We start from the raw sequence: 22,876 nt of genomic DNA on the forward strand, positions 1-22,876 counted from the left end.
CCTGTTAGGCCTGACTCCCCAGCCCTGCTCAGGAACACAGTCCTGGCTGCTCTCTGTTATGCTGCCTGTCCAACAAAACTTACACAGAACTTTCCAGAAGCACCTGCAGGAACAGTGGCTCAGCACTGCTGCCCTCATGGCTGGAGCCAGGATGACTGGCCCCCAGGAGGTGGACTGGACACATGATGGCTCTGTGTCTGTGAAACAGGAGAGCAGGCGTTTCTCCCCAAGGGCTGCAGCAGGTCTATGTGTAGCCAGGAGCACCATGACCTTCATTGTGGCACCCAAGGTGCTGCACGCCACAGACTCCCTGTCTCCTGGGTCTGGTTCTATCCTGAGCTCTCCCTGCAGGGATTAAAATCTCTGCCTTTCCATAAGCATTCCAGCAGGTGCCAGATTTGTGGCCCCTGGGAAGGGAGGGGAATCAGGGATCTCTTGTTATGGGCAGCAAACCAAGATCAGAAAGCCCACAAAGCAGAGCTGGTTTGTTTCTCAGCAGCTCCAAGTTCCAGGAACCAAAGCCCTGAGCAGGCAGCTCTTTGTGTCCCTACAAGCACATAAGGTGTGTATGTGTGTGTGAATTACAAGAGCCTGGGCAGCCCTCCCTGCTCATGTGTTCTAAAGGGTTCCCCACAGTGCTTATACTCACACAAGTATATGCATATGTGAATATTAACTTGTTCCCTGACACCCATATTAGCACTCAGTAATGTGGGTGTCGCTTGAACAAGTCATCTAGCCATCAGCAGCCAGCATCCCTCCATGATGAGCCACAATCATCAGTATCACCCACACTGGGCTCTTCAAGACCTTGATGCAGGCCATAGCGCTGTTTATCTCAGTGCCTGAATCCTCCCCCAGCTCTGAGTGTGTTTATGTGTGTCCCAGTGAGGGCTTCATCACGGGACAAGTGACAGAGTCATGTGTGGCTGGCCACGAGCCTGGAGTAGATAAAAACACCACCCTGGTGAGGTGAGTGAGGTAAGCACAAATCACAGGATCACCAATCCAGCATGGTGGCATAGCAAACTTACACTGTTCATGAAGCGCCAACCTCTCATACGGGCACCTGTTCATGTCCTGTCTACTCCACTTATATCCAGCTCCCGGTTTATGGTCTAAGAAAGAAACAGAGTATATCCCAATACCTTGGACTCCTGTACCCCTGTGGGACACCTGGAGGAAGCTCCTGGCTCATGGCTTCAGATAGCAATGCAGAGTTCCAACCACTGTGGCCATTTAGGAAATGAGCCAGTAGATGGACTATCTTCTGCTCTGTTTGGCCCGTTCTCTCTGCAAATCTGCCTTTGAAAGAAAAATAAATCTGTACAAAAGTAATGAACACCTGTGGTTGCACAGGGTCTCTGATCATTCCTGGTTCTGAAGCTGCATGAGACACGAGGCAGGGCCACAGACAGAAGCTCAACTCTGACCTGTCCAGTGGCAACAGAAGCTGAACACAAACAGAAGAAACTGCCTAGGGAGATCTCGCCCTCTTCTCTTTAAGATCCTCAGGTGTGCAGGCTGGGAGCTGCCTTGTAAAGCCCCAGCAAGATCACAGGTGCTTTAGGTGTGCTCATGCTAGGCAGGGGGTCAGATCCCACAGGGCCCTGCAGGCTGTGCAGGGGCAGGTCTGTGGTTGCAGGCTGTGCAGGAGCTATAAAGTGTGTGTGTGTGTGTGGGGAGATACGGGGCTCCTGCTGTTCAGACACAAGCAAATTTCATATGCTGAGGCTGGATCTGAGCAGGTGTGTCCTGGCTGTGTGTGGAAACAGTCCCTGCAAGGCCGGGGGCCTCGTAAAGGCTGCCTAGGCTCCTGCTATCATGAAGCATCGCACTCTCAAAGCTGTTCTCAAGGACAATCCCAGGGGACCATTGTGCAGGTGGAAAGCCACTATTCTTCTGTGGCCTCAGGCTTTGACGCCCTGACACTGTTCTAGCATTTTCTGGTATACTTAAAATTTCAGCTGCCCTGGCTCTCAGCTTGCCTGGGTGTGAAATTCTAAAGAGCAGAAGAGGTGGACTCAGCCCAGCCTGCCCAACCCCTAGGTAGTTGAAGCCTGAGGAGGAACTGACAAGCCCACGACCATGTGGGCTGATGAAGCCCTTAGCACTGCTCTCATCTCACGCTGTGGCCGGGAAATGGAGCCCTAAGGCCTTTCTGGGAGACCCTAGTGTCCCCACCTAGGCTGGGAAGGTGCCAGGCAGGTGTGTACCCCTAACCACTGCTTCCAGATGATGCTCGGGGCCAGCTCTGATCCAGGCATGTCTGGGGCTCTACGTGGCAGCCAGAATCATCCACATCTCACAGTGGGGAAGTAAGGACCTGAGGGATGCCAGGACCTGCCCAGGATCACACACCCTGGCAACAACCCTGCATTCAGGGGTGACTGCTCTGTGCTGGGGGCTCCCTGAGATGCCCCCAATCCTTGCCACTCTCCAAAAGGAGCCCCTACTGATCACCATTTCACAGATGAGGAATCTGAAGTTGAGAAATTTCAGGCCCGCCATCATCCCCCATGCACCCTCTGCAGGGTGTGTCCCTTGGCTGCTGTGTCTCCAGTTTCCTCCTGGAGCCTGGGTGCATTTTTTCCCCAGTGCCCACTCTGCCCCCTATCCTTGATTCAGGGGATGACGCATGAACAATTCCTATATTCAACCCCACCCTTTCTCCCTGAGTGTCACTGAAAACACAGCAGCAGACATGGAGTCCACAGACCTGGTTTCACCTGCACCCCCAAGGGCTGGGATAACCAGAGGAGACACCCTAGGGGTCCTCAGTGTCCCATGTGTAGCAACTGTCTTTCTTTTGCCCAAGGTTCATGGGATGAGTGGACTGTGACAAGACCCAGTGTGCATCCCAGGGGAGCAAGGCACACAGTTGGTGTGCCCCAAGCCTACTAGGGGAAGAGAAGCTGTGCCACCCCAAGGGGACACTCTCCGCGAGGAAGCAGGTGAGGCCTGCGTTCCACAGATCGCCAATTCCTAACCCCTACTGTGGGTGGGAAGCCTGGACCAGGCTGCAGAGAGGGTGGGCCAGGGAGCTCTGCAGATCAAGGAGCAGTGTCCACCCATTTCTGAGCTTTACAGCATTGAGCAGTTAGCACAGCTTCTGCAGTCTCACCTTTCCTCATCTGTAGAAGGGATGATATCAGGTTGGGACAATGAGTTTTCTACACTGTACCTGGTTCCCAGGGGCTGGCCACAGAGTGGAGGGTGTTACTAATAACCTGGGACTGTTACCACCTGCCAAACGCCAATGGAAACCTGTGGGACACTCACCTTGCACAGACAACTGTGTGCCCGGTCCAGACTTAAACTCCACGTCTCCTGCACCCTCTCTCCGGAACTTCACGCAGTAGTAGGTGCCGGTGTCTGCTGTGGTGATGTCACTGATGCGGATGGAAAAGTCCATGTTCTGTCGCTTTGTGACATCTGAGAGGTTTGTGACTCGGGGGTACTGGCCTCCCTTGAAGTCATAGATCGTCTTCCGGTCTGGCCCAGCCCCTCTGAACCAGTATATGGGTCCAACGGGCAGCAGGGTGTTTACACTGCAGTGCAGGGTCACCGAGTCTCCAGCTGCCACCGACACGGACTTGTCAGGCTGAGTCACCTGCAGCTCCTCCTCTGCTGCCCCTGCTGGGGGAGGAGACAGAGACATTATCTATTCATCCTCATGGGAACCTGCTCACATCAGAAAGTGTGTGTCAGTCTTAGGATCATTTGCCCTAAAATATTCTAACTGGACAAAGAAATTCTGACACAACGAATGATAAGTTAAAATACTCAGCTCTTATACATTGATAAATGGAACTCTATGAACTTTCAGTTAAAACAGTGAGTTTCATAATCAATCAAAGGAGATGTTTTAAGGATTTTCAAATGTATTATATAAAACCTAATAAATAGATGATTATTCCCAGTGATTCTTAATTTTTAAAGTTTATCTATTTATTTTAAAGATTCACTTATTCATATGAAAGTCTGAGTTTCAGACAAGGAGAAATAAACACATTACATCTGGAACCATAATGTTCACCCCTGGCGGCCACAATGGCCAAGTCTGGACAGACTAGGGCAGAAGACCCCTCCATGATTTCCACATGAGAGGCAAGGTCCCAAGTACTTGAGATTCTTCTGCTGTCTTTCCAGTCAGTAGCAGGGAGCTGGGTGAGACGTAAAGCAACTAAGACATGAACCAGTACCCACAAGGGACTACACCACAAACACTGGCCCCTGCTTTTTCATTCAACATAAATCTTGGAAAAAAATTAAAGGTATCTCCTGATGGATCCCTATAAGAAGAATACAGTTTTGTTCCACTTGCCAGGGCCTTCATATGCAGTCACTAATATTGTTAAACCACTGATTCTACTCCATCAAAATCTTGGCACACATAGACTGGTAAACATGTTCTCTTATCATACAAAAACCTCTTAGCTGCCATCAGCCTCCTCCTCTGAAGGGTGCTGTCCCTCCTTTCTAGGCCACCCAAGGCAGTCCTCAACAGTTTTGCCATCAGATGCAATATTTGCAGGTAAGATCTTAACAACAGCCCCTTTCTCCTGTAATATGGGTGAAACATCACATGGTCATCACTCTTTCAAGCCGTTCATTCGAAAATTTTGTTAATGACACAAAAGCTGATAATTTTAAAACTCTTTTGGGGTTTCAGTAGCAGCATATTATTTTTGCAGCAAAGTGATTAAAAGGTTTTGGTTTAATGAGGCTGCCTGGTGGCATAGGAAGCTAATCTTTTGCTGCAATGTCGATATAGCATATTGCTAATTCTGATTCAGCTCCCTACTCACGGCCTGGGAAAGCAGCAAGTCCTTGGGCCCCTGCATCTATGTGGGAGCCTGGAAGAAGCTCCTGACCTTGGATTGGCTCAGCTCCAGCCGTTGCAGACATCTGGGTAGTGAATCAGCAGATGGGTGATCTCTCTCTCTCTCTCTCTCTCTCTCTCTCTCTGTCTCTCTCTCTATAGCTCTGCCTTTCAATTGAAAATAAAATAATTTAAATGAAGAACATGGAAGAGTTATCCTTTTTCATTTTAAATGATCTAATAATGCATCTCAAAGATTTATTAAAACAGGAAAATGAACAGGAAGCAACAAATGATAAAAATCGCAGCAAAAATAAATGACACCAAAACTAAAAAACTCTAAATTGCAACAAGAAACAGCCATTTTTTAAGAAGATGAGCAAAACAAATGTTTAGCTAGACTAGCAGGAAAAGCAAAGTAAAATTAGAGATGAAAAAGAAAACATCGTAAGAAACTAGTAAGGTGATCTCTTGCTGAATGGGTCCTTTGATCATAATGTGATGTCATTCATCTCTTTTAATATTATTCACATCAAAGCCCATTTTATTTTATCTAAGAATGGCCATACCAGCTTATTTTTCCCTTTTCATTAGCCTGGAATATCTTTTTCCATCCTTTCACTTTCAGTTTCTGCATATCTTTATTGGTGAGATCTGTCTCCTGTAGGCAACAGATTGATGGGTTTCATTTTTTGATCCAGTCCATTAATCTATGACAACTGATTGATGAGTTTAAGCTATTTAAATTCAGGATTAATATCAAAATGTAGTGTTTTGGTCCTGCCATTTTAGCAATGTGTTGTTCATTGATTTAGTCTTCTTTTGCTGTTTTATTGGAACATTCTCCACATTTGCCTTTGATTTTGGTAGGAGCTATTCCTTTTCTCTTACTGTCAAGCAGTAAGGTCTGGAAGAGGTAAATTCCTTGAGCTTTTCTTTACTATGGAAGAATTTTATTTCATTTTCAAAGACAGAGCAAAGTTTTGCCGGGTACCTTATTTTGGGGTGACAATATTTTTCCTTTTAGAATCTAGACTGTGTCACTCCATTCTCTTCTGGCCTGTAGTTTCCTCTGATTGATTAGCAGTGAATCTGATTGGCCTTCCTCCACATGTTAACTGATTTTTTCACATGAATATTTAAGGATCTTTTCCTTGTGTTCAACTAAAGAGAGCTTGATTATCATAGTCTCTTCGTTATTGAATATTTTTCGTACATTAACTCAGTTCTTCTTCTAGCTTTTTGATATTCCCTCCCATTGTTGAAGAAAATTTCTTCCAATTCTGTGATTCTTTCTTGTGCCTTCTTCATTCTATTATTGAGACTTTCCACTGAATTTTTAATTTGCTCCACTGTGTCCTTCATTTCTAGTAATCATGCTTAATTTTGTTTCAGTATTGCTATTTTTTGTGGGACATATTCCTTAAATTTCTTGGACTCCTATATGTGCTTCTCACTGTTGTTAGGAATCTTGATAACAACTTTCTACAGTTCTTTATTCCCCATTTCCTCGATGTACTCCTGAGCTAACTCTGAGGTTGGCAAAGGCTTTTGCTCCTTTGCAGGGGAGGCATTGTGCCTCTGTCTCTTCTTTTATTCCTGGTCATTGCTATTCTGGTTAGCAGATTCCTCTCCTCCAGGCTGGTTTCAAAGCTGTGCTGCCTACAGGTCTTCAGGTCGATTTTACTGGATTGCATTAATTACCCAGTTCTTTGTTTGCAGTCACTTGTGCCACTCTCTCCAGCAAGTTTCAGTCCTGGGCCCTTATGCTAGGCTTCCACCACGATTTCCATAGCCCCAGCCCCTGGCTCACCACTCTCCACCCTCTATGACCTTGTGCTGTGGCCACACCATTGTCTACACAACTTTTCTCTTGCTCCTGGCTTGAGCAGTGCCTGGGATTAGGGAAACACCATCTGTCTTAAATAACTAAATCCTAAATCACTGTCAGTGGTTCTGGTCTGACTAAAGGCAACCTGCTGGCCATTAGGTGAGGGCCACTTGGATTTATTTTGTGTAGAATCCTAAGGATGCCAAGTTGGTACCATTTTCCCATGAGACCAGTGCAATGTGTTGAGTCAGAACGAGCTCTCTCCTGGCTTAGCACCTGCTCGCTCAATGTTGTTCTTTCAGTCCTCCTCCTATAGCCTTCTTTCTATACACAAAATGGTATCTGATGTGTTATTACTGCAGGTCTGTGCCTGCTGGCTGTAGGGTCTAGGGTCCACCCAGACCTATTTTGGGTGGAACCAGCAGGATGCTGAATCAATACTGTTTTCCCTGTGGTACCAGTGCAATGCCTTTAGTTAGACACAAGTTCTCTCCCAGCTTAGTATATGTGGAGTTCACTGTTCCTCCAGGCAACCTGCCAATTCTTTGCTCAGTACACAAAATGATGCCCAGTGGGCATCTACCCTGTTCCTGCAGCCACCTGCTTGGACTCTGCCACCCTGCCTCTGTTCATGGTTGGATCAAGCAAACCAGCAGGATGGCCAGTTCTATCCCTGGATTTACCTCCTGAGCTCCAAGTGAATTCCCCTTCCACCTGGCCACTGGTGGAGCTCTGATTGCAGATTGCTGATGATCACTGGGGTATCTGGTCATTGCTACACGGCTCTGCTGTCTCTGTTGCTTCCCTGTGTCCACAGGTCTGCAGGGGTTCCTCCCACCTGTCCTCTCCTATTTCCTGGGATGCACCATCTCTGCTTCACCCTAGCTGATGATTCTCTTTCTGTTTAAATGTGTCCTTACCCTATTCCGCTATCTTGTTTCTGAGAACAGTTTTTTTTCCCACTTACTTAGATATCCATAGGCAAGTGAATGAACCTGTAACCTTACCTTGTACCTTATACAACACTAAACCAAATCTAAGGATAGGAACTAAAACAATACAACCCTTGGGGGAAAATGTTTCATAACAATGGATTTAACAATGACTTCCTGAAGATGAAACCTGACTTCATCAAAGCTGAAAACATTTGTGTGTCAACAGATCCTATCAGGAAAGTGAAAAGAGGCACAGGATGGGAGGAAATACTTGCAAAGCCCATCTCTCTGAAGGATGATGAAGAGGGGATATCCTTTCTCCAAAGAAGATGCACAAACACTCAATAAGCGTGAGAGACGATGCTGAGACACACTGCTAATAAAGGATAACGAAAGTCAGGACCAAAATGAAACACTCCTCACAAAGCAAAAATGAGGAAAGCAAAACAAAAATATAAAATAGTAAGTATCAGCAAAGATGTGGAACAATTGGACTTTCTCTGCATTGCTGGTAGGAATACAAAACAGGCAGCTGCTATGAAAAATCATGACGTTTTCTAAAGACTTAATTTTTAGCAAGACATTTGCTCGAAAAGCCAATTTGCACTGAGAGAGAGAGAGAGAGAAAGAGAGAGAGAGAGAGATCTTCCATCTGCTGATTTACTCCCCAAATGGCCTTGGTCAAAGCCAGGGACCAGAAAGTTCATCCAGTTCTCCTATATGGGTAGTAAATTCCAAGTATTTGACTCCTGCTGTTTTTCCCAGATTCATTAGTGAGAAGCTGAATTGGAAGCTGAGAAGCTGGGACTTGAATGGCACTCATTTGGGATGCTGGTGTCACAGGTCATGGCTGTGTTCTAGTAGCAGCACCTCTCTAAAATTCAGTTGTTTAATTTTTTAATTTTTAATTTTGTTTACATAGTTGATCAGGGTGGGAAGGATTAAGGGTTAGGGAAAAGTGGATGCAATCATTGTTTTCAAATTTTCTATTAATTCTTCCTGTGTCTGGGGGAAGGAAGGCGATAAGGGGAGAAGCCATCCCTAGCCTCCTAACTACCCCAGTACCCAGGGATGGAGAATGGCCACCCAGTATCAACCCAGGATCCCCATTGTGGCACATGCTCCGAGGGTTCTGTCAGAGTGGTTTTGATAGTTCTGAAATGCTGTTGATCTCGCCAATCCAAGATGAGGAATCCCTTCCAATGTCTGCTGGCTGACATAGTCAACCTTGGAGTTTCCATATGCCCAGATGTTTGCTGTCATCATTTGGCTGGGGTAGTTGTCCGATGTGTTCTGTCCTCCTTCCTCTGCTATGGTTTCAGATGTCCTTTGTTGTCTGCAATGGGCTGCCATATCCTACATGCGCATCTTGGATAGCTGTCGACTGTTCCATCTTTTCCTCTGAGGAGGCCCAGTTCTGACATATGCACTCCACAGTCAGACCACCACTCCTGATGTGAGACTCCAGTCCCCAGCACACCCCCACCTGTGCCATTCCAAGACCCCTGCAACCCCACACACCAAGTCCTCACAAGTGTGCCACCAGGTGGCTGATGAGCTTACCCTGTGCCATTGGTGCCCTGGGATGCCCAACCAAGGCCATTCCCAATACTCCATGTCCAGAGTTCACGGACCCAGCACCCACTGCACAGGCAGGCCCAAGGACCTGGGCCAGGCGACCCAGACCTCGTTGGACCTCCCTGCCCATGGGGCTCACAGACCAGCACCCACTGTGCAGGAAAGCTTAGGGACCCAAGGTAGTTGACCTGGGCCACACTGGACCACCCCCAACTCTGAGGCTCATGGACCTGGGACCCAGCGCACAGGCCCAACGACCTGGGCCAGGTGAGTGGGCCACACCAGATTCCCTCCTTCTCTAAAATTTAAACATAGAATCACCCAACAATGCAGCAATTCCGCTCTTAGGTATAAACCCTCAACAACTAAAAAGCAGAGGCTCAGAGAAGTGTCCATCAAGTTCACGGCACTCTTATCCACAGTAGCCAAAACAGGACAGAAACAACCCGAATCTCCTTCCACAGATGACTGAGGAAACAAAATGTAAACATAAATACAGTGGATATTCTTTTGCCTTAAGAAGCAATCATTTTTGATCTGTCCTACAACATCTTTGAGCCTTGAAAATATTATGTGAAGTGAAATAGGCCAGATACAGGACAAAGACAAGATTCTGCTCACATGAAGTAACTGGAACAGGCCAATTCAAAGAGACAAACACAGAATAGGCCCACCAGGGCCGGAGGCAAAAGAAATTTGGGTGCAGTGTTTCTGTTTGGGATGTGGAGAAGCTTCTAAAATGGATGTTGTTGCTAGTTTTTTTTTTTTTTAAATGGGTGTCAATAAACTGTATGTGTAGAGCAATTAAAATAGTAGTTTTATATCAGGCATGTTTTAATACAATATAAATGTACCTAAAAATGGTATCCTATGGAAAACTTTGGAATAAGACTAGATAATTCAAGAAAAAAGATGAACTATGAGGACTGACAATGCCACGAATGGAGAGGTTCAGAACCACAGAGCCAAGCAATCAAAGAAAGAGACAGCTTCAGAGCTAAGGCTTCTAAAAGAATTACAGGTAACTGTTTAGGGCCACTTGAGTATCTTGGGACAACAAATTCTGAGCGGAAGGGACATGGGTCACCCTGAGCAGTAAGACATTCTTATTAATTTCCCTGCCTCATTGTCTATGGATGCTGGGAGAAATACAATAACCCTTCTTGTATAAAATGTCCTAAAGAAAAACGTGGATTCTAGTGACAGGGATCTACTCCTCAGGCACAGGTGGCTGGGGAACCCTAACTGAAGTTGCCTTCCTTCCTATTTTCCAGCAACACCTCAGGTAAGATGTGTGCTCTCCTTTGCAGGTATATGTGCTGCAGGGTCCAGTTCCTTGACACCCCACTTTACTTAGCATTGACAGCCAGCGTTCCTGAAACCCAGCAGGAAGAGCAAGTCTCAGGGTCTCTGCACCTGCTGTTTCCTGTTAGAAAGGCTCTGCCCATCAACCACCTGCTCAATCCCACACCTGTGTGAGATCTTCGCTCAGATTTGCTTCTTGTGAAGCATATGTAGGTTACCCTGTTTTCAATCCAGTTCCCCTCACAGACCCCAATTCTCTTACCCAGCTATACTTACTTTTTCCTGAGCCTTCAGCATAACTAAATATTCCATATTAGTTACCTCCATACTGTGTGCATTGATTACTGTTAATTTCCCCTATGGGACACAAGGTACACAGAACAAGTACTTTATCCACCAATGCACTCAAGCGCTTGTCACAACACTTGGCACACAGCAGTTATCACATAATCTGTGTCCCCAATAGGCTCATTACTCAGGATGACACCTTCCTGGGACACTGAAAACTATTTCCCATGAATCTTTTCTACAGGACTGTCCGAACTGGACTTCCCCATGCAGATGACTGGCAAAAAAAAAATAATAAAATAAAATGAAATCAATTTGCATAGATGAAGGAAGTGACCAGTGGATGGGACCAGGCACCACTAGCCCTGGTGGCCCTCTTCTCCTTCCACTGGCAGAAGCTGAAGACATCTCAGCGGATAAACCCTCATGAGCTCAAGAGTGTTTGAGAAAAGTAACAGGTAATTCTGCGGGCTCTGCATCTGCCTGCCCGAGGTCAAACCCCAGCTCCCTTGGAAGCTCCTGGTGCACTTCTGTGTCCTTACCAGTCAGGCAGGGTGATCAGAGTCCCTTGGACATAAGGCTCCCATGCAGAAGGGCCCATAGGCATTTGCAACAGTGTCTGGCACATGGGAAGGGGCTGGCATTCTGGCAGAGCAGGTTAAGCCATGGACTGAAGCCAGAATCCCATAGAGCCTCTGAGTCATATCAAGGCTGGTTCACTTTTGGTCTGGCTCCCTGAAAGTGCATCATGAAAACAGAGACAATTAACCCAAATGTGTGGGACCCTGCAACTCATACAGGAGACCTGAATGTAGCCCTAGTTTCTGGTTTCCACCTGACCCAGCTCAAGCCATGTCAGGCACGTGGGAAGTGAGCCAGCAAATGGAAGGTCAATCTTACTCTCTCTCTGTCTTACCCTTTTTTCCCTTTCTCTGTTTCTATCTCGAACAACAACAACAGAAAAACAAATAAATAAATCTTAAAATTGGAACATGTAAAATGTGGAGGCCAATGCTGTGGCATAGTAGGATAAATAGCCGTTTGTAGCACTGGCACACCAGAGGAGCACCACTTTGTGTCTCAGCTGCTAGACTTCTGATACAGTTCCTTGTTAATGCACCTGGGAAAGCAGCAGGAGGGTGAATCATGTGCTCCCCAGCAGGACTCACCTGTTAACTCCAGCAGCAGAGTCAGCAGCAAGAAAGGATGAGAAAAGTGTGGCTGGGAGGCAGAGACAGGCATGGTGCAGACCTAAGGAGCCTGCCTGGTTCGAATGTCTGTGCCGGCAGGGATCCCGGGCTGCTCTGGGGAGGGAAGAGGTGTTGGCCTGCTGCACCCCAAGAGGAAGTGGACACAACAGCTTCCGGCTTCTGACCACAAGGCTAGGAGTTGCACCATCCATTTTCAGACTGTGGCAGGCCCAGCAAAATCAACGCTTCCTTCTTGCCTGGAGCGTGAGCCCCTCCTCTCGGTTCTCTGAGCCATCTTGAAGTCTTCTTGCTGATTTCCCACTTGGGAGCCCAACATGGAGAAGGAACTGTGGTTGAGGGCTGTGCCCAAAGCCAGGAACCCAGCGCCCGGAGTATGGTTGGCTTGTGGTTTGGCTCTGCACCAGCTTCAACAGGGACTCCCTCAGCCGGCAGCAGGAGGAGGGACCCCAAAACTTGCTCAATACAGGAGAAGAACCAGGTCTGCTCTGGACCCGATCCCTGTTGTAGCGCCCATTCCAGTCATCACTGCGTGTGAAGATTTAGCCACTAGCTCATTGTGCAGCACCCTGCATATACACTTTTCTAAGGTTCTATGAAGAAATCAGAAGTGGTATAGGGGAACCAAGAGTACCTGAAGTGCTGTTACACACAGAATATTCTAGACAGGCCACTGAAGGAAACCACTACACACAGACTTGAATGAATTAGGGAGCCCTAAGATCAGGGGGAGGTTGGGCTGCCAGGGCAGGGTAGATTTAAGAGGAGATGACGTAAGAGGCCTCCTGGGGCAACTAAGGGTCTCTGGGGAGTGTAGGAGACCGGCTTCCTGCTCCCATTCTGTATTGGCTTCCTGCAGCTCCTGCAACAAAAGACTATGAGCTTGGTGGCTTTACAACAGCAGTGTTTTCCCTCCCAGTTCTGGAGGCCAGAGGTCAGAGGTCAAGGTGGCCACAGGGCCAGGCTTCCTCTGCATCAAAGCTTGACACATCTCTCTCTCTGTCTCAAGAATCTTTGAGATAGGGGTGTCTCTAGAGGTGTTTCAGGGCAATGGGGGTGGCATTGCTCAGTCTCCATGTCAGCCCTTTTCATGTCTGGTACTTGGTGATTTACTCAGTTCTTGAACTAAATTCATGTCCTCTTTGGCTCAACCCAAACTGTTTTCTGTTTAAGGGAAGACACCCAGGTGAATCGAGGACTTTAGCTGCTAGGCCACGGAGCCAGGCTCTGTTGCTTAAGATCTTTATAACAATTGCCAAGCCTGCCTTTTATCCATTATACCCACCAAGCCAGTCACAGGCAGGGAGCAGTAGAGAAGGGAGGAGTTAGGAAGGAGCAGGAAGTGGAGAAGAGGGAGGTAAGTGGAGAAACATAGGTGGTCACTGAGTGAACTCAGAGAGATCCAGGGAGCCTTCTGGAAGAAGAATCTGATTTGGATCTGGAAGACAAGAATGTATGGATATGGGGAGCCGCTGAGGAAGGGGTTGAGAGGGTGGAGGGAGGTACACTGAGGGAGAACCCAGTGCCACACAGGCCATTTCCCCAGGTAGGCTGAAAGGGGGTGTGGCGGGCCCTGGGGACCTAGGGGCTTCTGGAAGCAGAGAGGTGGTTCAGGAGTGTGATTTCTGTCTGACTCTGAGGACCTGCTCTGTGGTCATCCCCTCACTCTTGTCCCTTGCCCCACCCACCCTGAGGTGTCCACAGTGCTGCTGGACCTGGGGTCAGCCAGAGCCAGCAGGAATGTGGCCAAAGTCACTGCCTTTAGCCCCAGAGCAAGCATGAGCATAGACAGCAAGCCTGGGGGGACAGGCAGGACCATGGTGGGCAGCACCCCTCATAAGCCACCCACAGCCAGGCTCAGGCACAGCTGCAGTGCCACCTCTGGAATCATATCAACCCCGCGAGAGGACTTCAACGGCCAAGCCCTCCACACCTTCCTGGCCCAACATCCGTTTGCACCTGCAGCAGTCCAGCAGCATCCTTGTCTGTGTGGTCAGAAATGCACTCCCAGACCTAGCTCAATGGTTCCGTTGGCTAAATCTGCACCTTGCAAGCCTAGGAATCATATATGGGCATCAGTTCGAGTCCTGGCTGCTCTGCCTCCACATTCAGCTCTTTGATTATGACCTGGGAAAGCAGCAGTGTATGGCTCAAAACCTTGGGACCCTGCACCCATGTGGAAGATTCAGAGTAAGCTCCTGGTTTCAGTCAGCTCAAATCTGGCATTTGCTTGGAGTGAACCTGTGAATTGAAGATCTTTTTTCCTTGTCTGTCCTTATCTCTGTAAATTTGATCTGCTTTTCCAATAAAAACATCAAAAAAAAAAAAAAAAGACAAAACCCAAACCAAAAGACACTCCTCGATTCACATCTGGATTTTAGTCCTCTCCAACCACCTGTTCTAATCCTCTGACCAGCCCTGGAACATTGGCTAATGACCCTGTATTTGTAGATGGGGAGAAACATCCAGGGAAAATGATTCACTCATTTTCTAGGTAAGTGAGAAACACACAGCTAATATGAGCTTTGATGGGGAAGCCTGAGCAGACTCAGGCCCCACCAACATGCCCATGATGACGGAGCCCAGCTGCTGAGCCTGGCTGCCTGCTTCTGAGGCCTCTGCTCTCATCCTCAAACGCGTCTTGGGGGATGCAGACCGTGCAGTGTGCAGATCTGCTCAAGACTCTCCCCACCTCCTGTGAACCCCCAAACAGCAGTTCCTGCTCCTGTGCTGTGCAGCAGGTTGGCTTTGGGGACAGGCTGAAGTGGGGAGTCTGGTCTTGGGCTGGGTGCCAAAAAAGATGCTGAAGACTCCCACGGATGTTTTTCTACATGTCGGTTGTGAAGTGGGGTTGGAGGCGGAACTTAAATCCCCAAAGTCAGGAAGGAGAGAGGTGACAACGCCGTAGACACAACAGACACCCCAAGTGTAAGCAGGGATTGTTTGCAGCAACCCCAAGGCTCCACGTAGTTGACAAACTCTGAAGCTTCCAACCTGTCCAATCTACCTCAAGAAGCAGTAGGTAGCACAAACAAGTGAAATGTATCGTGCTTTGAAGAAAATACATAAAAGGAATCATACCCATTTTATAGAAACACTTCCAGACAATGGAAAAGATAGGCACACCTCTGACTATCCTGTGAGTCCCATTACCTCAGCATGAAACGCTTCCAAGGAAAGGAAACCAATCTCCCTGTGGAACAAAGAAGCAAAATTTTTAAATATAATGTAGCCACAATCAAATTCAGCAATCTATCTATATAAAAAAATCATGACCAAATTGCATTTTTCCCTCATTTGAATTTGGCATTTACTTAATATAATCAATAAAATCCCAAGTCCCAGGACCAACAAAGGCTCAGTTGCTTAAATCCCTACCTTGTAAGACTGAGATTCTGTACAGACAGTGGCTCATGTCCCAGCTGCTCCATTTCCCATCCAGCTCCCTAATTGTGGCCTGGGAAAGCAGTAGAAGATGCTCAAAGCCTTGGGACCCTGCATGCACATGGGAGACCCAGAAGAAGCTCCCGGCTCCTGGCTTCTGATCAGCTCAGTTCTGGCCATTGTGGACACTTGGCGAGCGATACCAACAGATGAAAGACCTTTCTCTCTGTCTCTCCTTCTCGCTATAAATCTTCCGTTCCAATGAAAGTAAATACATCTTTTAAAAAATCTAAATTCCCTTGTTGATAATAACTAGGACTAGAAAGAAACTTCTTCAAAGTGTCAAAGGACAGCTGTGACAATCTTAAACAGCAGGCCCAGTGTCCGAAGAATGAATGCTTTCCTCACTCCGATCAGGCGCTAGCTGAGCATGCCTGTCACTACTGCTGCCATTCAAGATTGGGCCGGAAATCCAAGCCAGTGCAGCAAGTAACAAAGCGTATGCAGGTCACAAAGAAGCAAACTACCTTTATCCCAATATTGCGATGGAACCTCTTTAAAAATCTACTAGTGCTTCAAAGAAAGACTTATGTGATTATTTCATTTGAAAGGCAGATTTAACATAGAGAGAAGGAGAGAGAGAAAGAGGGAATCTTTCATTTGCTGCTTCACTCCCCAGATGGCCAGAGCTGAACTTATCCAAAGCCAGGAGCCAGGAACTTCTTCCGGGTCTTCATATGAGCAGGGATCCAAGGCTTTGGGGCATCTTCTGCTGCTTTCCCAGGGCACAAGCAGGGAGTTGGATGGGAAGTGGAGCAGCTGGTGTCAACTTACTTGTTACACTGCTGTGCTGAACCCCAAAACTACTGGTCTGAACAATTGAATTTGGCAAAATTGCAAGGTACACGATCATTACACCAAAGCGCTTTGTATTCTTGTACAAAAAAGTAACAGTTGGAAACTAAAATTTTAATAGTTATGGCATCAATATCATTGAAAATTGGACCTATCTGGGGATAAATGTGACTAAAAATGGAAGGATCTATACAATGAAAACTTAGAAAACATTACACTAGTAAAAAAGAAACTAGACAGATATGCAGTATTCATACATTGGAAGACTTGTTGTTTATGTTAACTCTCTTCGAACGGATATACAGATTTCATGTAAGCTCTATTCAGATCTCTTCAGGGTTCCCATTAGAAATCAGCAGATCAAATTTAAAACTCTCAGTCAAAACCATCTGAAGAAGAATAAAGCTGGACAAGGAATACAATGTGATGTCAAGACTTACATCAAAAAAGCATGGGAGTGACGCCAGGACACACAGACAAAAGGAACAGAGAACGCGGAGTTGACGCACACACAGCACGCAGAGGGCCTCGGTTTCCAGAAATTTATTTCTTTGCATAAGCCTCGTTTGCCTTCTTCTCTGCATGCACCTGGAGATCTGAAGCTCATCTCCTCTGCTTTTTCTCCAACCAGTTTGGAGGTGATCCGAGGCCTCTGCTGATTCCTTTTCTGCAGTTACATCCTCTCTGAGTTTGTAAGCTCGCGCGTGCTTTTCTGAAATTCTCTGTTTTTTTTTTTTTTTTTTTCCACTCAGGAGCTCTTACTGGTCTTCAGTGTTGTGGGCTCAGTGTGACTAAAGTCAGCTATGGTACTGGAGCTCCACCTCGTGGTTGTTGGTGATACTGCAGATTTTGGCCACAAAGTCCCAACCATTACTGATTATTTTTTGTTTGCAGATGTCCCAAACCTGGTCTTCACTACTGCCTGTGTTTGGATTGAGGCAAAATAGATACCAAACATCCAGGAAGCATCTCCAAAAGTCAGAACATCAGGTAGATGTTACACTCTTCCCACTCCCCAGGGAGAAGTCAGGACTTGGGAGTTTTCTCTGTTATTCAGCTCTCTCCCAGGAGGCGGCGCTGTAGCAAGTGCAGGTTAAGATATTTCCTACCAGACCTCAATTTGGTTGGTTTTGGAAGCACGGTGAGCAGGAACCTTATCCCTGGTTTCTGGATGTGTCTGTGTACAAAGGCATGAGGATTAACTACTACCAACACAAGCAGAGCCAGGCGTGTCATCAATACCAAATGCAAAGTTTTATGGCAGGATGCTAAAATGAGCCTGTGATCCCCTGGGACTGCACAGCTGGCAGGGAGATGTGCCATACACCTCAGGAAATGAAGGCGCTGGAACATCTGTGCATGATGTGCCAATGGTCATGGGGTGGAGATGTTGCTGAGGATTCCCGGTTCTGCCAGCGACAGCCCAACACCTACAGTGAGCATTTGTCAGAGAGGGATGGACGGAAAAGCATGGGGACCTAGGGAGTGGGGCCTTGTTTAAAGCTCGCATGATTCAAATACACAGGAGACGGAGGAAGACCTTTGCCCCCCTTGGGCCAACTGCGGGGGCCTTCAGGGGACCCTCAGCCAGCCTGACAGGTGTCCCCAGGACATTTGCACTGTCTCACATCCAGACAGGAGGAGAATGGGAGACTGGCCAGCTGCTTGGACATGCAGCCTGGAGTCCCCTACAAGACACGGGTAAGAAGCTTATAAAAGTGGAGCTGGAAAGAATTGCATCTGGAATTGCAAACTGTGTGTAAACGAGGAGGAGGAGGAAAGTAAATCATGTCAGAAGCCCTTTGCCCTTTGCCCTTTGCCCTTTCCTCTGTCCCAATCCCGGAGGAAGAATGGAGTGGCTTGTCAAAATGGCCAAGAAGCCAAACCTTCCACAGCGCCACGTGGTGAGTGCCACATGGGCAAGTATAAGCTTTCCTCCTGGAAGAAGAGGGGTTGTGGAGCGACAAAGTGGTCCGTTTGGTGGGACAGTGGTGAAGAACAGGGACAGGGATCTGCAGCTTTCTGCTGGAGCCCTATAGCAGCCAGCACTCCTAGTGGATGGTCACAGCCATAGCAACACAAAGGGTTAGAAAGCATGTAGGAGGGTTGGGTGAACTTGACCTGCACAGTAATTGGGAAAGACTATGTTCTCCCTTGTGGCCCTTCCTTCCTGGCTCGAGCAACAGTGTGTGTGGCCTCTGGGTTTGGCTCCTAGAGACCCTTTGTGACCCCTCATACGCCTTACCAAAGACCCAATGCAGTGGTGAACAGGAAACACGGGTGTGGGTGGCTGGGCATGACAAGCCAGGTACCTACGGCTCCATACTCTGATAGATCTATCCTGAGAAGGAGGGGAGGGGACAGGAGAGCGGGAAAACAAGGACTCCAGTCCTGCTCCCTCCCCACCTGCCTCCCAAGGACACTGAGAACAGTTTGTGACAACAGAGGACATGTCATTCGGTACCCAGAACCATCTCTGATCTCATTCATTGCTGCCCAGTACCAATGACAGTTTCCCCAAAAAACGCAGCTCTTAAGTCCTGACTGATTACAGGAAGAGCTGCTAGGCCTCGCTGGACCACAGCACTTCATCCGCAGCCCGAGACTGGAGACTCCTCTCCCTTCTCTTCCCATCGTGTCCTGGTCCCAATAACACATTGGACTAGAAAGGAACCCATTGTGTTTCCCTTCCGTATCTCTTTAGTTTCCTTTAATACGTCACAGTTTCTCCTTGCTGTGTGACTCGGACACTTTGGAAAAAGACAGGCCAGATATTGCTGTAGAATGTCCCTCTCAATGGCTTTTTCTTCCACCTCCTCCTGATGAGAGCCACGGTCTGGCATCTGCGGCAGAAACAACACAATTTAGATTTTTTTTTCTCCCATTACTTGGTTCACTTTGACTGTTAGATAACATCCTTCCAGCATTTCCACTGTATTATAATAAATAATTATGTCTCTCTTTGTCCCCTAACTTCAATCAAATCCAGGTCAGAGAAGAAGTAGGCGGTAGCTCTTTCCCAAGGGTCCTCATCCTCTCCTGGGTTGTACAAGGGCACTGGGGCTAATGCTTCCCAGCAATGATAGGGTAACCCTCAGATTTCATTTTATATGGGTTCCTGCAGCCGCTGTTTCTTCCCAAGTCTAACTGCTCCTGCCAGGGTGCCTGGCTCTGCTGGCTGCTCCCCTCTCTCCAGGCCAGGCTCTCTCTTGGGGGCTTTCAATGAGGTTCTTAAGGCTGTGGTTCTGAGAACCTCAGTTTTTCTGGGATGCAAACAGCACCCTGCTCTTAGCTCCTCTGGTGCTTTACATGTTCGCAGGGTGCAGTACCCTACAGCTCACTGAACCCACCACCCACTGCCTGGGCCCCTCCATGGCCAGACCTGGCTCCTGCCTCGCTAACAGAATCCACATCCCACCTAGAAATGGAACTCAGCAGAATATAGGCCCTTCCCTAGCCCTAGGAGGTGGATCTTCATTAGTCCAATTCAGTCCCACCCCCAGTCAGTGGTTGGTTGACGTTGGGTTACTTGTTAAAATTCTAGCCAAGGGAGGAGGGAAGGGAAATCCCAGAGCCTATGAAATTGTATCATAAAATAATAAAACAAATAATGTTTTAAAAAGGTCAAAAGAAAAAAAGATTTTTGGCCAATCAGATGCAAAGTAAGGTTGACCTGCAGCTTCTAGGGAATAAAACTCTCTAAGCTCACCACCTCTAATACTCAGGGGTGGGGTACATTCCAGCTGGCAGCTGCACAAAACATGTTAAAAAAAAATCATCTGATTGGTCCTGCCAAGGCAGCTGCAGGTGGGACTCAGAATTCAAGAAATCTATGGCAGGTTAATTTTTAGGTTGATAACATTACATATCCACAAATGGTATGATAAATATTCAGATGGCCCTTGGCAGAAAACAGTTTTCCCACCTCTGCGAGACACAGTGAGTGCATTTAATGAACATACGAATAAGCCCCTTTATGAGAGCACTGTAGGGACCATGGGCAATAATGCGTCCAACTGTCTCAGCTTGCCCTCTATGTCGCTTTCCCCCTGCTTCCTTTCCAGTCTGACATCAGTTCTCACAGGGCTACTTTGTGGGAAAAAATGAGAGTTCCATCTGGTTTCCACAAAACTCCTCATTTCCTCTCTTCCCTCATTTGAATAAGGGACATTTGTAGGAATAAAGCCCCTAAGGAACTGTGTGTTCTGTGTGTGGGGATTGTGTGGATGCATCAGATCCTCCCTGCCGAGCCCAAGTCAGAAGAGAAGCTCAGTTCCTGTGAGGTCCTCACGTTGCTGTGGCTTCTCCACCTTTCCCACTTTGCTGAGATGTAATTCACCTGTATGAAGCATCCAGCTGAATGGCTATGACAATCATTCACAGTTGGACAGCCCTGGAACCTGGGATGGCACAGGCTTGTGATGTGTCATTACAAAACCTACCTGCTAGGGGCGCTGCAGAGTCAGTCAGTCCAGGTTTCATGCATGCCCCTGCCACAGTGTGGGTATGTGTTTTATTGTGATAATTTGGGCAGGAGATAAATGCAACCCTTCAGCCTGGAGGGAAGTTATCACTCAGGAACAGAACAAATGTTATCTTTGAGTTTCAAAGCTGAGGTTCAGATGAAGGATGTCAAGTGTTTGAAAAAGTGAGAGACAGCATTGTAGGCAGGGCTGGAGAAGCTGAGATCAGGAGGAAGAGGGTGCTGGGAGGGCGGTGGGAGGGGACACAGAGTACTTGTGTGACTGCTCTGTCGAGGACTGCCCGGACTGCCAAGGGTACTGGTGTGTTGTAGCTGTGTGAGCTGACGTCACAAAAGCACCTAAGAGAGTATGGGGACCCTGATTTTGATGCAAAGAGTGGTTAAAATAAAAAACAGCTTATGGGAAAGAATGTAAGTGTGATAACTTTTGCATACCTGCAATGGTGCCTAAAATCACATCACTTACCTGTGCTCCAGGCCCCACAGCCTCTGCAACTCAGATGGGAAAGGGGCAGCCCCTCTCTCAGATGCTGCACTGTTTGTCCCTGAATGGTTTCCATCTCTCTCCAGTCTCTAGTTAGGCCACTGAGAACCCCCAGAAGACCCCAGGAGGACAGGGAGCCTGTGGGACATTCCCAACCCAGGCAGGCACAGATCCTCAAAGTACCAACAATTTCGGACACATGTAACTATTTCAAAATGCTTTGTTGATCTGAAAATGAAAAGTACATCCATAATCCTGCAATCATGACAGATGTGAGGGTTTCCTCTTTCCATCTGGTTCTAGGTGACGCCTACTCTGTGCCAAAGCCTGGAGGCTGCCTTGAGTCTGAGGGCTTGGGGAGGCCCTGAACTTCGGTGCTACCTCCTGGCTGCCCTGGCAACCAGCTCCACAGCTCCAACTGCTCCAAAAATACCTCTCCAAGTCTGACCCTGCTTCTGAACCACGTCCTTCCACGCCCGCTGGACGCTCTGCACCTCCGCTGAGATGACGAGCACAGGCTATATTTAACCACTCGGGGATGAGCTGTGAGCTCCCACCACAAGCCTCTTCCACCTGCTTTCCTCTCTCCTCCACTGCACAACCTTATCATGACGCCATCCCGGAGTCCTTCCACTTCTTGACCTTTCAGATTCAATCCCCAGGCGCAGCTTCCTGGCTGTTTTTAGGGACGCCTCCTATTAGTCACTGTCTCTCCACTGCCACCAGCACCTCCATGGCCCCCATCACTCTCAAGCCTCCTGCTTCATGGCAAGGAGTTTGCCTTTCGCTCACCTCTGCAACAGGAGTCATGACTACTAAGAATCCCACGCTCTTGCCATTGGTTCTGGATTAAGACTCTTAATAGGGTTTCATTCTCTCACTGAAACCAAACTCTCTCACAGGGCCACTACCCTGGGCGACCTGGTGGCACCAGCATTTCCCTTGTTCCACTAGCACTCCCGGCCCCACTGTCCCCTTCCTCCCCTGTGACTGTCCAAGTCACATCTCAGGGCTTGACATCATAGCATGTTCCTTCCTCTGGTTCATTCTCCAAATGGCCAAAAGGCTGGAGCCATGCCTATCTGAAGTCAGGAACCTATTCTGGGTCTCCCATGGGGGTTGAGGATCCCAAGGTTTTAGGTCATCCTCTACTGCTTTTCCAGGCCACGAGCAGAGAGCTGGATGGGAAGTAGGGCAGCCAGGATTCAAATTAGAACCGCTATGGGACCCCAGCACTTGCAAGGTGAGGAGTCAGCTATTAAGGCATCATACTGGGTCTTTCATGTATGTTTTTATTGTCTTTGGAGCATTCATCACATTTAGATTCTCCCTTCCTCCCTCCATTCCTGTCTCTAAACTCTTGGGGTTGTAGACTCCACAAAGGTAGGGAGCACCTTGACCAGACCAGCGTTCTCACATGCTTATTCAGCACCTATACAGAGTTGGCACTCAGTGACATCTGTGCATCCAGTGAAAGTGTACCATGAGCAAACGCTCATCTGGAAGCACTGGGTGGGGCTTTCCTAGGACACAAGTTATTTCCTCAAAGGGAAGACACATTTTCATGCCCAAACTAGGACTCCTTGGATTGTTTCACTTGGCTCTGGCTTCCAGGGATGGAACATGTTAGCCATCCTCTGTACCTGTCTTGAGGAGTGGCTTAGTGGAAGGAAGAACTCTCAGGAAGCTTTAGTAAACAC

The 22,876-nt window shown here is 47.7% G+C and overlaps 1 protein-coding gene across 7 annotated transcripts in view; it reads right to left on the bottom strand.

Moving 5' to 3' along the window:
• LOC101520822 (signal-regulatory protein beta-1-like) overlaps nucleotides 1-22,876 on the bottom strand; it is a 50,419-nt gene that overhangs the window by 3,228 nt on the left and 24,315 nt on the right. For 4 of the 7 annotated variants that reach the window (XM_058679434.1, XM_058679431.1, XM_058679430.1 and 1 more), the window contains one exon: nucleotides 3,283-3,639. The exons of 2 other annotated variants lie outside the window; for them this stretch is intronic. In XM_058679434.1, the coding sequence (XP_058535417.1) occupies nucleotides 3,283-3,639 (357 nt within the window). Of the gene's footprint in view, nucleotides 1-3,282; nucleotides 3,640-11,931; nucleotides 12,414-22,876 lie in introns of those variants that run through there. One more of the 7 variants, XM_058679433.1, reaches the window with a different exon arrangement.

The sequence above is a fragment of the Ochotona princeps genome, chromosome 22, assembly GCF_030435755.1.
Source record: "Ochotona princeps isolate mOchPri1 chromosome 22, mOchPri1.hap1, whole genome shotgun sequence".
In the NCBI taxonomy this organism is placed as follows: Eukaryota; Metazoa; Chordata; class Mammalia; order Lagomorpha; family Ochotonidae; genus Ochotona; species Ochotona princeps.